This window comes from Acinonyx jubatus, chromosome B2 (assembly GCF_027475565.1).
Source record: "Acinonyx jubatus isolate Ajub_Pintada_27869175 chromosome B2, VMU_Ajub_asm_v1.0, whole genome shotgun sequence".
Lineage (NCBI taxonomy): Eukaryota > Metazoa > Chordata > Mammalia > Carnivora > Felidae > Acinonyx > Acinonyx jubatus.
The window spans coordinates 119,981,115-119,999,216 of NC_069385.1; the positions used below are offsets into that span (position 1 = coordinate 119,981,115).

Below are 18,102 nucleotides of genomic sequence, written 5' to 3' on the forward strand. Positions count from 1 at the left end.
GATTGAGGTCTGCTGTTTCTTCTGTCTTTAATTCCATATTTTAAAGTAGCTAACACCCATCAATAATAATTAAAGGGTAGGACTCCTGATCTCATGGTTTGTGAGATGGAGCCCTGTCTCAGGCTCTGCGCTGACAGTGTGGAGCCTACTTGGGATTCTCTCTCTTGATCTCTCTGTCTCTGCCCCTCCCCGGCTCATACTCACTCTGTCTCTCTCTATCTTAAAATAAATAAATAAACTTAAAAAAAAATCTGGACTGACTTTTAAATCCTTAAATATTCCCATATACATTGGCCCTGTTAGGGTTCTTAAATATGTTTATTTCTACTTGTATCACATCCTGAGGAGAAGCTTTCTCTCAGCTTACGGATTGTGCAACTTTTGACACTAAAACTACTCCCAGAATTAGGATAGGTCTTAGGTTTAATGTTTCATAAGCTGGAATATCGGTCACGGTCGTTCCAGACCCTAGTTCCAATACTTATCCCCTTGTCATGGAGTATCTCATTCCTGTCTCCTAACATGTCTGCCAGATTTGGTTACTATTCTCTGTATCTCCTCAGAGTCCAATTTGCTGAGGAAAACCCGAAGCAAAGGAGAGAAAGGAAGAGTAATTATCTTTAGAGGAAAAAAGGAATCATGTAGCGGGAAATAAGAGGGACTTAGTGGGATTCATGTGGAGGGTATACTTCCAGAAATCTCCCACTCTGGCACATTGTCCCTCTCCCCTCCACACACACCCATGGGCCCACATCCCCCTACTCTCCACACACAGGCGAGATCTTTGTGAAATCTGTGCAGCATTGCATTGACCTGGCCCAGCTCCTGGTGGAGCAGAACTTGCCAGCTATTGCCATCCATTGTGGGACGCCCTGGGAGGAGAGGTGAGTGAGAGATGGAAAGATGTCTTGTGTCCTTGGGAGGAAATGAGACCCCTGAGATAAAGGACTGTGAACATTTTTATGATTGTCTTTCTGACAAAAGCTTTCTTAGTATCAGTAGTTTAAAGGTCTTCAATAACAAATTCTTGTGGCCAGCAACCTATGTGGCCAAGGCATGGACATTAAGCAGGTGAACTCTACCATCAACTGTCACCGGCCTGGCGATTCCCACACCTACTTGCATCGGGTAAGTTGCACACCCACACGGACATCCCAGTGTCCTCTCCCAGCCCCTGATTTCCTATGTCTTCATACATTACACCCTCGTCCCTCCTTTTGGGTGTCTTCCTACTTTGGGGTCTTCCAGTGCTACCCTCTGTCCCCTTCCAGGGGGCCTGAGCAGGCCAGTTCCCCCAAGGGCTTGGCCATCACATTTGTGTCAGGTGAAAACATCCTCAGTGAGGTGCAGGGTCACACTGAGGGCAGTAGTAGTGAGCGGCCTGATGAGATGGACATTTTCTCCTCCAGTGAGTATTGATCCCATGAAATTGGTTCCTCCAACTGTTCAGAGTCTCCTTGTTCCTTAGAGACTTTGTTTTGAACCATGTAGTCCAGAGAGTGGTGCCTGATGCCTAATGGGTGCCTGACAAGTTTATGTCCTGTGACCTTGATGCCATGTTGGGATGTTTTGTTCATTTCTACGTCCGGTCCCTTTCCTCTCTCATCCAATTAATTGTTTTTGCACCCCAGTGTCTCCTCTGACCCCCACCCCACATGAACACCTGCATGTATAGAGGTCTGTGTTTCTGCCAGTCTCACTTAGCCTTCCCATGCCTTATTGTAACTGCATGTTTTCACTGCAGTTGCAGCCATGGGAGAGGACGCACCCATTCACAGAGCCTGATGCAGGTCTCACACCCAGGAGCCACGAGAGCCAGGAGATCATACGTGACCTGAGCTGAAATCGAGTCAGATGACTAACCCACTCAGACACTCCTATGGTTTATACTCCCTAATTAATTTCTTTTTAAAAATATTTTAACTTTGAATATAGTTGAAAGACATAATTACATTAGTTTCAGGTGTATAACACAGTGACTCAAATTCTATTACATTTTGTTTTTTTTGAGAGACAGCCAGAGCAGGGAAGAGAGGCAGAGGAGGAGAGAGACAGAGAGAGAGAGAGAGAATAGAGATTCTTAAGCAGGCTGATTCCTGCGGCGCTGGATCCCATGGCCCTGGGACCATGAGTGGAGAACCCACTGCCACCCAGGGGCCCTTCATCCTCTGTCTACACCATGCTGTGCTCACCAGAGTGTAGCTGCCACCTGTCACCAGACAGTGATGTTACAGTATCACTGACGATATTCCCTTTGCTGTGCCTTTTATTCCTAAGACCTGTTCCTTCCATACCTGGAGCCTGTGTCTCCCACTCCCCTCACCCACTGTGCCCATCCTCCCAACCTCCTTCCCTCTGGCAGTCATCAGTGAGTTCTCTGTATTTATAGGTCTGATTCTGCTATTTGCTTGTCTATTTATTCATTTGTCTTGTTTTGTAAGTTCCATATATGAGTGAGATCATATGGTACTTGTCTTTCTCAGTCTGATTTCTTTCACGTAGCAGACACACGGCCCTGTTTGTCCATCTATGTTGTCAGAAGTGGCAAGATCTCATCCTTTTTGTGGCTGCATAATAGTCTGTCGTGTGTATTTGTATATGTGAGTATATACCACACATCTTCCTTAGCCATTTGTCTATGGGTGGACACAGGTTGTATCAGGGTGACTTTTACAAGAACCTCAAACACTGAACATCATCTGGGATGAGGGCGCCCCCTCGTGTCCGGGCCCCTGTCCAGGTGCTGGAGCTGAAGAAGACCCTAGGGAGGGCCTGGCTGAGGTGGAGAAAGGCAGCTGGGTCTTCTCTCCTTAGTCCTGTGGCCTCACGTGGGGTGGAAGGTCAGGGGACATCCCCTACTTCTCTGCTCTCGGGTGGATTCTGACTGAGAAGCCTGAGTGGGGTCTGGACTATAAGTCAGGTAGAGATGTCTGAGCAGAAGCCTGGGTGTCAGTGGGGAGAGGAAGAACTTTCTCAACAGCCCTGGACTCCACAGGAGTCAGGCTCAGGGGTGAGGTATGATTGCAGGAGAGGAGAGCTCAGGAGCCTGTGCCATTGCTGAGGTGTCTGTGTCCCTGTGCATCTTGTCCTCCATCCCCGTGATGGTGATACGGGAAAAAGCGAAAAGTAGAAACACTTCCTGGGACTTCTATTTCTAAATGTTTCAAAACTCAGTTAAAACAAAAATCATTTCTGATGTGGAAATAGCATCTCAATGTCTATACAATGGTCCTTAGTGTGGACATGCATACTCACAGTTTGTGAGTGGACCTGCATCAGGCTCTGGGCTGACAGCAATGAGTCTGCTTGGGATTCTCTCTCTCTCCCTCCTTTTCCCTCTCTCTCTGACCCTCCCCTGCCTGTGTACTCTCTCTCTGTCTCTCAATAAAAATAAATAAACTTTAAAAAATAAAAGAATTGGTGTTTTCACTTTTGGGGGATAAATACCCAACAGTGCAATTATTGGATTATATGAGAGTCACTAAGTTGTAAACCTGAAAGGAATGGAACAGTGTGTAAGCTGCACTAAATAATAAGAAAAAAGAGATAATCAGAAATATTAGAGAACACTTTGGAAAGGAAGACATGAAATGTCACACACATATATTGGTAATAATATACATAAAGAACATGAGCGTGTGGAATATGTAGAGAGACAGGTCCTAAAGGTGTGTTATGAGCGGATTGCAAAGCAGAGGCCTACGACTCTCCAGGAGCCAAAGCCTTGGTCCCCTGGCTCAAGCGTCTTTGATTTTTGCAAATTGTTGACAACACCAAGCACATACAACATAGTATTTGGCCTCTTGACAGGTCATGTACCTGCAGTGTTTTCCATACTGGGTCATCAGTACATCTGGCACCAGACAAAATATTCTTATCTCCAGGGTGGCGCCCAGATGATGTCTTTCTGGAGAGAGCGAGCAGTCCCAACGGCCTTTTGTCCTGGGAATGAAACTGCTTTCAGTTTCTTGCTGCTCTGTCCCTTTCCTTCAGGGCATTCTTAGGGTGCTTCTGGCCTGTTGTTCTCCAGCACCTCCCCCTTTCTGTTTGTATTTGATGGACTGTAGGAGGACATTGCATAACCCGAACTGTTGGTCGATATGTTGACAGGCTCATCGTCTCTGGCACAGACTGTACATGCAAAGATAAATACACCGCATATTAACACAAACAATAGCAGTAGAGAAGCTAAAAATCTTAACATGCTCTACAGGGCTTAATTTTCCTCATCCCTCTGATATACTTTCTAAGATCTTAGAGCCAGATAACATGTCCAGATTGGTTTTGAAAGTCTCATATATCTGTGCTTGCAGATGTTGAATGTCCATAGACACATTAGATTGTCCGAGCAAGTGCCTTGTAACATCATTCCATGGAAATTTATTGTTATTAAACGGTAATGCGGCTACACATATTGATGTAGTGTTCCAATCACATTGTAATATTTGTCTTTGTAGGCTCAGTAATTGACCTCCCAGCAGCATCACACAGCCTGTTGTAGGTCTGCAAACTCACTAGACAGTCGACTGTCAATATCCCGTTGTGTCTTCCAAAGTTGGTGCAATTTCTCATGCCATTGTTGCACAAATTGTACTGTCTGCACAGATTGGTGCAACGAGACAGCCGCAGTAGCTGCGGCCACAGTCACAGCAATAATGCCTATGAGAGCTGCAACAAGCATTCCAGCAAACCGTTGGGATGGATGAAGAGCTCGCTGTAGAGCCTGGTCCATCAGATACATTTCTGAACAATGTTGCCATGGTTGAGACATGTGAAGAGGCAGCCACAGGCCAGGGAGTGCTCTAAGTAAATATAAACTTTCCAGTGACAGAGTATAAAGTATAGAATTGTTAAGACAATATTTATATGTATAATGAGCAGTTAACACAGATTATAAGGGCCTCAGAATCATTCCAAACTCTCTGTCGTTTTAATAGTATGCATAGCAAACGGACACAAGCCCGTATGTACTAGGTACTATTGATCGTGAAAGATAAAGTAGAAATGTTGCTGGAGCTGTTTTTATACTATGTGCCCTTCCAGGTATGGAAAGGGTGGGAGGCAGCAGTTAATTTCCATAGATGCTTTTGTAAGGGTCCTGGTTGTAAATGAGGACTGGACGCAGAAAATCCCCCACTGTGCCAAACAATTGAGTCATTAGCAGTGTTGTGGATAGTATGATTGTGCACACACCATTGTAGATTTTGTAACGAATTTTTAAGGCGAGCTGAGCCCATAGGGTTCCAATCAATGACACTTCCATAGGAAGTATTTAAAGGAACTCGCCTATCTCCCATCTACATGCCTCCCAAGTCACCCATCTGTCCCATTTTGACAATGTACGAGTAGCGCAAGACAGAAACATTGGAGGAGTGTCATTAATGGTAAGATTGGAGCCAATCAGAGAATGGGCTGATAGTATGAACATATGTTTGTTCCGGGTCCCATTTTTAATAATAGATAGCCATGCTTGAGGCTGACTTTTGAGGCTGTGTTTCCCATACCAAAAACATATAGGACGACCTTCAATCCCTATAGTATAATCATCTATAACAGTACCTTCTTCATTTGGCCTACGTGGTCCTCTGCTGTCAAATGGACCAGGGGTCCATTCAGTGTCATTTGTATATACCGGCACAGGGGAGTCATACCAATTGAGTCATATCCTGACTGAGAGGTGGATGAGGGGTATAATCCCATGAATTATAGTTATCAGGGCTTACTTTAGTAGTTATAACCGCGAGCATCGCAAGGAAGAGGTGAGCAGGAGTTTGTGGGCTGCAAGTCTGCATTAATATTTTTTCAGCATCATGTGTCAACCTCTTAACTTGTGCCCAAGTAGGAGGTTGAGCGACCTCATGTACCTCGGAAGAGGGTGTGGTGCATTGGGCACAATTATCAGTTTCTGGAGGGACATTCTGTGAAACTCTTTGATTAGTGGAGTCATATTGAACTGATGTCGCTTGGTTCGGCTCATGCCTGAATTTCAAGCCATGACTGGGTAACCACTGGTAGCCTTGATCTGTAGAGACACAAGCATACTGTTTGCCCCACACAACAACCTCTCCCTTTTCCCAGTGTCCCTTCTCATCCTTCCAATATAACAGCTGATAAACAAGGGTGGCTTTTTGCCTGTGCCAGTGTACCTCAGCAACAGGACATGTATGGGGTCCTTGTGTGTCCAAGAAGTTTAAAGTATATAAGGCACAGTGTAATTGTTCCCATGATGTAGGTTTAAGTCCTTCCTCTTTTCCCCCTTTTTGTTTAATTAACAAGGTCCCCTTTGACCTTGAGGGTTATAGGGAATGCCAGTAAGAGGAGTAATTTGTTGGGCTGCAAAGAAGCGGGCTACCTTATGAGATACATATGCAGGGCCATTATCAGTTTTAATGCATTGTGGGATACCTAGAATTGCAAAGGTTTCAAGAAAATGAGCAATAACGTGCATAGCCTTTTCTCTGGTACATTCCGTGGCCCAGATCTATCTGGAGAAGGTATCCACAGTAACACACACGTAAGAGAGCTTACCAAAAGCTGGAATATGGGTAACATCAGATTGCCAAAGTTCATTTGCCTGTCGTCCACAAGGATTCACTCCAGAGGTATATGGAGCCACAGTGAGGGGCTCGCAAGAAGGACGGGCACTAACAATATCTTTTGACAGAGCATGTGTTACAGCGTGTCTATGGGCTAGTCCTCGGGCATTACTATGGTGAAGCATATGCTCCTGTTGTGTCATCTGTAAGGTGCCTTGTAATAAGCCATCAGCAATGGAATTTCCTAACGCTAATGGTCCAGGAAGTTTAGAATGACTGCGAATATGAGTGATATATAAAGGGTGTTGCCTATGCCGTATTAATTCTTGTAAATGCAAAAACAGATATGTAATTCATTTCGTGGAACAGCATGTACGGTTTCAATATTTAGGACTGTGAGCTACACTTATTGTGAATCTGTCACAACATTGAGGGAGGCAGGTACAAGATGCAACAATTCTATAACGGCTGCTAATTCAGCCTTTTGAGTAGATGTACAGGGTGTCGGTCAGGCCTTAGAAATAGGACCATGTATAAAAGCTCTACCATGACCATTTCCATCTGTAAAATATATGTCAGCATCTGCTAAAGGCCGGTCTCGAATTCTCTGGCCAAATCCATGATGTAGCCTTGAGAAATGACAAAATTTTGTCCCTTGTATAGTGACTGTCTAACTTCCCTACGTAATCGGACAAGGCTATTTGCCTTTGTATATTAGTTTGGTAAGCCATATCAATTTGTTGATATGATAAGGGAATAATTATAGAGGAGGGATCACCACCATTAAGCACATGTACTTGGGATCGGCGTCTCCAAATTATATTCCCAATTTTATTCAGATATATGGTAAGAAGTTTAGTGTCCTTTTTTGGTAAAAACAGCCATTCAGTGATTCCCCCATCCTGACATAAGACCGCAGTTGGAGAACGTGAAGGAAAAATCAATAATTGAAGAGGAACATTAAGTCAAATACAAGTAAGCTGACAATTCTGAATATGATTTTTAATCCATTGTTCAACCTCTGCCTCTTTTGTGAGGACCCTAGGGCTGTTAAGGTTGGGATCACGGGCTAATGTTTGGAAAAGATGAGGTAAGCTAGAAGTTGGGATTCCCAAAGCAGGTCGCAACCAATTTATATCTTCTAGTAACTTCTGGAAATTACTGGGGGAACGATGGTTGCTTTGTGAATTTTTGCATGAAGATAAAGGAAGGGATCTTGGGTTTGCACCTTATCCTCTGCTATTATTAGGCCGTATTTGGGTAACAATAATCCAGCAGCTTGATAAAGATCTTCTACCTGTGTAGGCGTTTCTGCAGCAAAAAGAATATCATCCATGTAATGGATAATCAACGCCTGTGGAAACCAAATGCGTAATTGTGAAAGTGGCAGATTAACAAAATGCTGACACATAGTAGGGCTATTTAGCATACCTTGCGGAAGCACTTTCCGTTGATAGCGTTGCACAGAAACCATATGACTGTATGAAGGTACAGAGAAAGCAAGTTTTTCTCTATCATCTGGCTGTAATAGAATTGTGAAAAAACAATCTTTTAAATCTACTATAATTAATGACCGGTTCTGAGGCATCATAGTAGTGGATGGGAGCCCAGGTTGCAAAGGTCCCATAGGTTGTATAACCTCATTTACCTTCCTTAAGTCCGTTAACATTCTCCATTTCCCAGATCTTTCTTTATCACAACCACCCGAGAATTCCATGGACTGGTGGACATTTCTATATGACCAGCATCCTTGCACTAATTGCTCTAAAGCCTCTAATTTCTTTTTTGGAAGGGGCCACTGTTCCACCCACACCAGGGCAGTTGTTAACCATTTTGATTACGGTAAGGCATAACGTTGTTCAGGAACAGTGGCCCTTACACTAAATTTGAATTCTGTACAGGATATCCCAGTTCCATAGAAGGAGGCTGCATTTCAGCAGTGTTTGGCTTCATATGCCCATTTTCGTGTTGTTGAAGCCCTTTTACTGGACTATAATTCATTTTGGACATCATATTCATTGCAGCAGGGGAAACATAAGGAATATTAATATACGCTCCCCATTGACTTCATAGGTCTCTTCCCCACAGATTAGTAGCTCTATCAGTAACATAAGCCTGGACAGTAGCAGCCTGGCCTTCAGGCCCTTTACATAGAAAAATTTCTACATTCTGTTGGATATCAGTAGCTTTTCCTACACCTGTAAAGACTGCGGATACAGGTCGAAGAGGCCAATTCTTGGGCCAAAACTTAGAAGCAATGATGGTGACGTCTGCTCCTGAGTCTACCAGGCCAGTAAACAATTTTCCGTTAATCTGTAAGGTCATCTCAGGCCTTCCGTCCTTTAGAAATGTTTGCCAAGATACCTGTTTGCCCGTTCTATCGGTATGGAATTTAAAGCAATGTAAGGCAACAATAATTAGTTGAGCAATGCGATCTCCTGCCATGACACAGTAAGGAGCAGAAGTACTAACCATTCCTAAAATTTCATCCTTAAAATCAACATCTATAATTCCTAAGTGGACATGAACTCCCTTGGATGTAAGAGTACTTCGTCCAGTAAGAAGGCCAACGGACCCTGAAGGCAGAGGGCCATAAATCCCAATTTTAAGCTTATAAATTCCCATGGCGGAATCCATGACCAGGGAATCTGGGGCTGGGATATCTAATGCAGAGTTCCCTCCTGTGGCCTGGAGGGGGTCATGGACTGAGGGACAGATTTACTGGATGAGTCCCTTTGCTCACAGGATAACACTGTAGTATTGGATTCCCCATATTGTTTACATTAGGACCCTGGGGTGGGGGGCATTATCCGGTTTCCCCATGGAGAGGGCAGGGGAGATCCATTCTAATGGAATTTAGATCTACATTGATTTGCAAAACGATTGCCTTTATTGCATCAGGGGCATAATCCAGGAGGCTTAGTATTTCCCTAGGGTGGCCAAGGTGGATCACCAGAATTGTTAGGACTGGGTTGTTGACAATCCCTTTTGTAACGTCCCAGTCTGCCACAGCGAGGACATTTGGACTGTTTGTAAGGTCCAGTGTCTTGAATAGCCGCTGCCAGTAGTCCCATTTTATAGATCTCTGAGCCAGTATCTTGACAGGCCTTTAAATAATCAGTTAAATCACGTCCTTGAGACTTCACTGGTCATAAAGCTTGCTGGCATTCCTTATTAGCATTATCAAAAGCCAGCAGCTTTAAGAGATCAGGTAAGCCCGCTGATAACATCCTTTAGTCCAGGGATGAAATCTACACGGCTCCTTAGGACTCTGTTTAACTTGAACAAAAGAGGGTGTAGCTTGTCCAGGGGGAGCTATTTTCTCCCAGGCACCAAGGCAGCACAATCTAACTTGTATCACGGCTTGATCATCCTACTGAAGCTGAACCTGTATGCCAAACCATTGTCTGGTCCGTTAAGTTGTTCTTGGGTAATGGGCATAGGAGCATTGGCGGTGGCATCACGCCAGGCCTGTATCTGTGCTTCTTCATCCCACCAAGTTCTAAACTGCAAAAATTCAGAAGCACTTAGAACAGTGCGACCTAGGACTCCTCCAGTCCCACGGAATGAGTCGCTCTGAATTTGCTAAGGCAGACACCAATCCCAACGTATAAGGGGAATTAACACCATATTGCATGCAAGGCCGTTTCAATCCTTCATTACCTTAAAACTTAAAGGTAATGATGATCAAGTCGTTGCCCTCCCTGAGGATATTGCTGACGTGGAGGAATTTGGGTAATGTTGACAGGATAAACTGCAGGCATAGTAGCCATTGATTCAGTGTCCCCCACAGGCTTAGCTTGTTGAAGCATCTGCATCATGGGGGAAACAGGAACTGCGATGCTCCCAGCGGAGGTATCAAGAAATGGGTTATTTGAATAAGTGGAACATTTAGTTTCCTCAAAAGGATAGACCGGCTCAGGACTGTGGGGCAGTGTGGGAGGCAAGTGTCCGGAGGCTTGAGATGCAACTATCTCTGGGCCATTAACCCGGGATGCCCGTAGGTTTCTGTCCCTCTGGTGGTGGGCCGAGGGGCTGGGCTCCCAGTCCTCATTATCCACAAGCTCATGATCACTTTCAGACAGTGAGGGGTTGCAAGGACCAATGCCCCCTTCTTCCCCGGATTCTGACTGCAAGGGCTGCAAAACCAGGGAAATTAAATTACATAAAGACCATAAGGAGAGAGGGATTACTTCTCCTTGTTGATAAGCTCTGCCCACAGCACCTAAAACTAATTACATAGTTTCTGATTCAAAGCATTTTTGCCAGAGGGCGTAACCAGTAACAATGTTTCTTTACCAAATAAAACAAATCCTCAAACGCAGAACGATTCACTTCTACCCCTGAGCTCTTTAATAAAGTCTGCAAGAGCTGAAGACATGAGTCCTAACAAGATGAAGTAGAATTCCGCATACTTACCCTGCAGAAATCCCGAAGGCTGAGCTTCCCGGCTCCAAAGTTCCATTCGGTTCCTGTGGCACTTCTTCAGCAGTGTGGCAAACGGCCACCTTCAGGTCCCTGTTCTGGCGCCAGCTGTAGAGAGACAGGGCCTGAAGGTGTGGTGAGGAGAGAATTGCAAAGCAGGGGGCTAAGACTCTCCAGGAGCCAAAGCCTGGGCCCCCTGGCTCAAGCCTCTTTTATTTTTGCAAATTGTCTGATAACAGTGAGCACATACAACGTAGTATTTTGGCCTCTTGACAGGCTGTGCACCTGCAGCGTATTCCATACTGGGTCATGAGTACATCTGGCACCAGACAAAACATTCCTATCCCAGGCCTGATGCCCATACTATGTCCTTCTGGAGAGAGCGAGCAGTCCCGGCTCTGTCCTGGGAATGAAACTGCTTTCAGTTTCTTGCTGTTCTGTCCCTTTCCTTCCAGACATTCTTACGGTGCCTCCTGCTTCTTGTTCTCCAACAGAATAAAAAATGGGTATAAAACTTAGTGTCTTCAACTTGGCAAAGGTAAAAGTAGGTGAGGAGAGTGTCCAACAGAGGGTCGGAAAATACACTGTCATAAAGGATAATGGGAGTGAACACTGGTATAAAAATTTTCAAAGGTTCTGCAAAATGTCTCCACAATTTTAGTGTGCTTATACTGTGACATAGATGTTGTCTTTTAGGAGTTTATCCTTTTTAAAAAAATTATTTATTTATTTATTTTGAGAAAAATGAGAAAGAGTGCATGCAGGAGCCGGGAGAGGGGCAGAGGGAGAGAGAGGAGACAGAATCCCAAGCAGGAGGATGTCAGGCTGGGTCTCAGGAACCCGGAGATCATGAGCTGAGCTGAAATCAAGAGGCTCATGCTTACAGGACTAAGCCATGCAGGTAGGAGTTTATCCTAAGGAGATAATCACATATGTTCTCAAACATATATTTTCAGGGGGGACCTGGGTGACTCAATTGGTTAAGTGCCTGAGTTCAGCTCAGGTCATGATCTCAAGATTTGTGAGTGTGAGCCCCATTCAGGCTCTGTGCTGATAGCTCAGAGCCTGGAGCCTGCCTTGGATTCTGTGTCTCTCCCTCTTTCTGCCCCTTCCCTTTTCGTAATCTGTCTCTCAAAAATAAATAAACCTTAAAAAACCTCCCTATCTCCTCATGCAAGCCTCTTATCATCTCACATCATCACAAGAAGCAGGATGAGCACACTACATCAGATTAGTTGAGGGCAGTTATGAATAAGTTTGACTACAGTATACTCAGGATTCTTATCTTTTTTTGTAGTTATTGTTCTTAATTTATTACTGTGCCTAATTCATAAATGAAGCTTGATCATGGGTGGGAACGTACAGGAAACCTCATAGGACACGTAGGGTCCGGTACTATCTGCCATCACAGGCAGCCCTTGGGGTCTAGGAACATATTTCCTGCAAAGAAGGGGACTACTGTAGTTCAGTACCTTTGGGATTCCCTGAAACGTCTATGTATTCTCCATTCTTGGGGCCCCTGAGTGGCTCATTTGGCTGAGTCTCTTAATTTCAGCTCAGGTCACGATCCCAGGTTGGTGGGATTGAGCCCCAAGTCAGGTTCTGCGCTGAGCTTGGAGCCTGCTTGAGTTTCTCTCTCTTCTCCTCTGTCCCTCCTTCTCTCTCACACATAAATAAATACGTAAATACATAAATAAATAAATAAATAAATAAATAAATAAATATTCTCCTTTCAGTTCATCTTGACTTTGGTCGCATTGTTAGACTTAGAAATGTCCCTGGATCTGATTGTGCCCATGTGTTTCTTCGTCAGTCTGTCAGGTTGGAGTCCCTCATGTTCTGGCTGGAAAATAATGGAGAAGGTGTTAGGTGCTGAGTTTCAATGAGACGACAGCTTCCAAATCTCTAATCTCTCACAAGGTTTCCCAAAAACGAGTTAATCAAACTCCAGAGAAGGAACGAAGATGCCTTTTGGTGCAAGAACCATGAGTCCTTCTCCCTGGACCCTGAGCATGATTCTCAGGGATCCTTAGGACCTCAGGAAAGCTCCTGTCTCCCAGGACTGTGGACAGGGCAAGCGCCAAGGACCTTTCACAAAGTGGGGAGGAGGAGAAGGTGCTGAGGAGCTGGCCGTCTCTCTTACACACAGTGGGAAGGAAAAACACGTCCTCAGTCATGATACGCAGTGTAAACTCCCTCTCTTCGGTGCCACAATGGTCTTCACTTGGCTTGTCCTGGATGCTTCCTCCCGGTGCCGTGATGGGTCCCAGATCCCCGTGCTGCTCCAAGTCAGCTGACACGGGCTCTGAAAGAAGAAATGAAAGACAATTTGTTCACCGTGGAGTCAAGTTCATTTATTTATTTATTTATTTTCAATTTCACATCCATGTTCTTTATTTCATTATAAAGAGATACAAAATAACATGCATGTATAAGTCTGTTCATATAAAGTTCAAATCCAATGTCTGCCACTTATTTTCGAATGGTTCAGGAAATAAAATATGTATCTAATACCTAATGAGATATAATGAAAATGTAACTGATCAATTGTGAATCTACGGGAAGAATACACAAGGTTTCATTGTACTAGTTTGCTGTTTTCCTTGGGTTTGAGGTTTTTCAAAATAAAAAGATAAAAAAGACTAAAAATCAGACAAAACTAATTTATATTGTTTAAAAGTAGTTTCTTCATCTGGATGACAGATGTATGACTTTTCTTATAATTATTTATTAAATTACACATATGTATTTTATATATTTTTTTCTGTATGTATATTTCACAAAAGAAGAAAGGTTAAAAAATGTGATCCAGTATGTAAAGATACTTTCAAGAAAAACTGCTTAAATACACTTATTAAACATTATTACAAAAAATAAATAACAAGTCCTTTATAAGCAAACTTTAAGTAAAGGGACTTTGTTATGTGGGCCATTTACTTGGGATCAATCTATCAAAAGGTGCTGAGGACCAATTTTTGAAGCTTGCACTATAGTTATATCATCTGATTTTTCCATGAGATAGTTCTTACACAAGTAACAATTCTGAATCTTGTTTAGTTTGATATTAGGTAGCACATTCTTCTAAATAATTCCCTTGAACTGCAATATGATAACCTAATATTCACTTTGGCAGGTACTCTGGCATATGCTACTTAAAAGTGTATTATAAGAGGAGCGCCTGGGTGGCTGAGTCAGTTGGTCAAGTGTCTGATTTCAACTCAGGTCATGATCTCATAGTTTGTGAGTTCGAGCCCCGTGTCGGGCTCTATTCTGACAGCTCAGAGCCTGGAGTCTGCTTCAGATTCTGTGTGTCCCTCTCTCTTTGCCCTCCCCAATTTGTGCTCTGTCTCTCCCTGTCTCAAAAATGAACATTAAAAAACTTTTTTAAAAAATGTATTGTAAGAAAACACTAAATGAAAGTTTCATAATTATCCAAGTATCATGCATAAGTTATATAGTCCATGTGTGAATTTTGCCTGTTTTCTATATAGGTTTTTGCTAATTTTCTCATTAGGATTTCACAGTATTTTTGTGTAAAACCCTCAAAAGTCAAAAGTTGTTCGGAATTTCATGTTTTCAAACTGACTTTGAATATATTAATCCCCTTGATTGTCTTTTGTGTCATCTAAATCAATATCAAAATCTAAATCATCATCACTTTCTTCTGCATTTCTTCTGCAACTTCTAGGGTTGGAACGTAGATTACTTTCAGGATTTTCTGTCTTTTCTGGTTCTTTATTAAACGGAATAACAATGTCTTCTTTCTTTCCACATTTTGCACAAACTTCAAGTTCACAGGCACATGGTCTACACATTATGTGATAAGAAACTTTCACTGCTTTTTGTAAACATTTAACACATTTTTTAGGCTTTGACAATGGTTTATATTTGCTGTATTTTACACGCCATTCAAGAAATTCTTTACAGCGCTGACAAACTCCATCATGAAGCTTTGCATTAATTTTCTTGGTCTGAATACTCTTATCAAACTTGTCATTTTTGAAGCTAAATGTATTCTGGTGCCTCTGAGGCCTGGAACGAGCCACGTTCCCTTTCTGGGAGCTCATCGTGGAAACCACAATCACCTCGCGTTGATGCGAGGAAGATGCCGAGCGGACATTTTAAAGAGGAAGAAGGGGCACAAAATCTGGCCTGGAGCTGGTCCTGTCATGAGGTGAACTCATTCAGGGCATGTCTTCCTCAGAGGTTCATGAACTTGAGGGATGTGTGTTGTTTGTTGGGTCACTTTGAAAAGCTGTCAAGTGAACTGCAGCAACGAGCAAGACCTTTCAAATGAAGGGACATTGGGTTTGATCCTGATTTTGCGTCCAAGTTGTGCAACATGAAGAGATGATAGAAATTCTCTAGGTTCGGTTTTATCATGACTAAAAGAATTGATCATAAGTGATGTGAGTAGAAAACAGTGCTCCTTTAGTTTCTCTATAATTTTCCCACACTTTAATGACCGTAAATGACATGTCTGTGAGTTGGATTCCCAGTATAGAACTTGCTCTCTTCCTTCCCCTGTATGGCAATGACCCACAACCTCACACTACATTATAACCTCTGCACTCTTACAAGGTAGATGGGGCAACAAGCGTCTACAGCAAATTCCCTTCTGAACTCTGAAATGCTCCAGACTGCATCACGTCCATCTTCCTTGTGATTTCAGGAAGTCTGTTTTCAAGGGCTGGGGACACAGCTCTGGGGGCTGGAAGCTGCACCCACTTCCTCCTGGAGGGAAGGAAGGGACCGTGGTTCCATGACCCCAGACATCTCTCTGAGAGTGAGAAGCATCTCCAGCCTGAGAGACCAGCACTGTTGTCATCTGTGAGGGGCCTCGGATAAATGGCTTCTCTCCTCACTAACGAATGGAGACAGCAGAATAAGGTAGCCGGAGGTCCAGTGATCCTTTCTGGCCCAAGAGCATGGAAGTTGACAGGCATAGCTGAGTGTGAGAGCCACATGGCTTCTTCACAGGGAAATCTGGATCAGTCACACCCACTCCATGGTGCCAGCAAGGGCATAGGACAACCCTTCCTGGCCAGGCTTCACCCCTTCCATCAGGGAAGGTTGAATCCAGTCAGGCTGTGGGGTCGGCTCACTTCTTCCCTGCATTCCTTTAGTTGTTCACTAAGACAACAAACCCCCACTTGACAAGCTTGAGCTACATTTTGCTGTTTTGAGTAAAAAAAAATCCGATGAATGTATGGAAGTTGCACATTTTCTAGAAGGAACATAGTGTTTTTATTTGTCCAAATAATATAGCCCACTCTAATAAAAGCCAGTACTCAGGCCATTGATACAAAATTCTATCATAGAATTTTCCTCTTGCAGACCAGACAGGACATCTGTCTTTCTTTGTTGGCAAGATAAGACATGTGGACCCAGAAAGCACTACAAATACAGCTTGTACAGGAGATTGCTCTGAAAGAGGACCCAATACAGAGAAAAGAAAGAGATGGGGAAGTTTTAGCTGCATTTCAACCCTGGTTCTAGTCACACTTGACGTTCAGTTGCATTCTTGCAAGTTTTAGTTTGTTCACTAAGACTCTGAACCCCCATTTTGACAGCCTGAGTTCCTCTCTGCGTCTTTCAGCCGAAATATAGGTACCGAACACATGAAGATTGTGCTTCTCAGGCAATAACGTGTGGTTTTCCTTTGTGCAAATAGTACAGGGCTCCAGTAACAGCGCTGTTCATCTAGAGCTGGTTTGCTTTACAACTTTGTGTCCAATGAGGCTTCTTCACACTCAGAAACCTCAAGGGATTTGGGCGGGTGTGTGAAATCTTCGAGCAACACTGAAGATTTCATATTCGACAGGAAGACAAATTGTAATGTGTTTTGGTGCCTGAGAATTCGAGAAGAGAAGTAGTACGCATTCACAGATGATTTTTAACAATAGAACCCAGGGTTGAAAGGGAAGCCCTGGGGCATTGCTATTATGTTTAGAATTGAACAGTTTACTTCTCTGTAATGTTCTGTCCATGTGAAATGACTAAAACTTTCAGAATTTCTAAAAAAGTGGAAGGGCGTTTTATTCAAGCCATAGTGAGGACAGCTGCCCAGGATACACAATCCTCACAAAGAAGATAGTGCTTCGAAGGAAGGGATATTTGTGCAGAGTATTTGTGTTTTTATGAAAAGAGTCAGACACCATCACAATGAAAGACATTCCAGAAAATTACAAACTTCAACTGTGCTTTCTGTACGTGGAAGTTTGGAGGCTTCGAAGATATAGGGGCAGAACTTAGGAAGAATTTTACTCTTATTTTAGTTTGATATGTGTCTTTTAGGTTCTTTGCTGATGAAGCAGAGGCACAATGTGTGCTCAGGGCAGAAGTAGAGCCCATGCTTTCTAGTTCGGGGAAGTCATTCTGATCCTGGCAAGGCCCAAAAACACTGAAAGCTGAAAATGTCCTTATTGGTTCTAAAGTCAATAATTGTGCAAGCGTCCAAAGATCTGTCCCAAGTTATACAAGAGAGCACAGGGTTTCCCTGCCTCCTCAGGCTGGGCACCTCCTCCCTCCTCAGCACAGAAGGGCATTCTGCTCTGTGAGATATTGCAAACCACACGCAGGAAATGCGGATCCTTCTGTCAAGAGCAGAAGGTCCCTTGCTTGTGCTGCTCACAGAAGCAAACTGAATCCACACCCCACAGCTTCCATGAGGTTGAAGCTAGCAGAACATTTAGAACTTATTTTTCAGAGGACTGTTTCTCCTCACTCAGCTATGGTTTCTTTTCAGATTCCTGTCCCTGCAGGAGCCTGGGATCAAGGTCAGGTACTGTGGCCCCAGCCTGTGAACAAGTGAGGTCCTGCATTCTTTATCAGGATAATGAGCCAGGGACCCCATCCCCTTTATACTGGCTCTCGGAGCGTGCCCAGTGCCCTCCTCCTTGTCCAAAGACAACCTCGGGAGATCAGGGTCTACATTTATCCTCCTGCTGAAACTGGTTCCACCCCAACGTGAACACAGGCTGTATGTGACACGTATGGTTGTTTGATGTGCACGCTCCATCTTTCCTCATCAATAGTTACATGTCCTGCCCTTTCCATCAATATGTACATAATCTCAGCCCTTATGATTATAGAAAAAGACTTGTCCCCTCCCCTTCAGGGAGAATATTTAGCAGCCAAG

General features: G+C 43.6%; 2 protein-coding genes and 1 long non-coding RNA gene across 2 annotated transcripts; 1 reads left to right on the top strand and 2 right to left on the bottom strand.

Moving 5' to 3' along the window:
- Window positions 1-18,102, top strand: part of LOC106966627 (class I histocompatibility antigen, Gogo-B*0101 alpha chain) — a 388,211-nt gene that overhangs the window by 166,451 nt on the left and 203,658 nt on the right.
- Window positions 3,594-11,621, bottom strand: LOC113597148 (uncharacterized). Its single transcript, XR_003418008.2, has 2 exons — window positions 10,956-11,621; window positions 3,594-4,131 (listed from the first exon to the last, which is right to left on the bottom strand). It is a non-coding gene; the product is annotated as an uncharacterized LOC113597148 (long non-coding RNA).
- LOC106985300 (uncharacterized protein C9orf85 homolog) lies at window positions 13,338-15,073 on the bottom strand. The gene has a single exon (XM_053223391.1). The coding sequence runs from the start codon at window positions 15,026-15,028 to the stop codon at window positions 14,558-14,560; it is 471 nt and encodes a 156-aa protein (XP_053079366.1). The 5' UTR covers window positions 15,029-15,073; the 3' UTR covers window positions 13,338-14,557.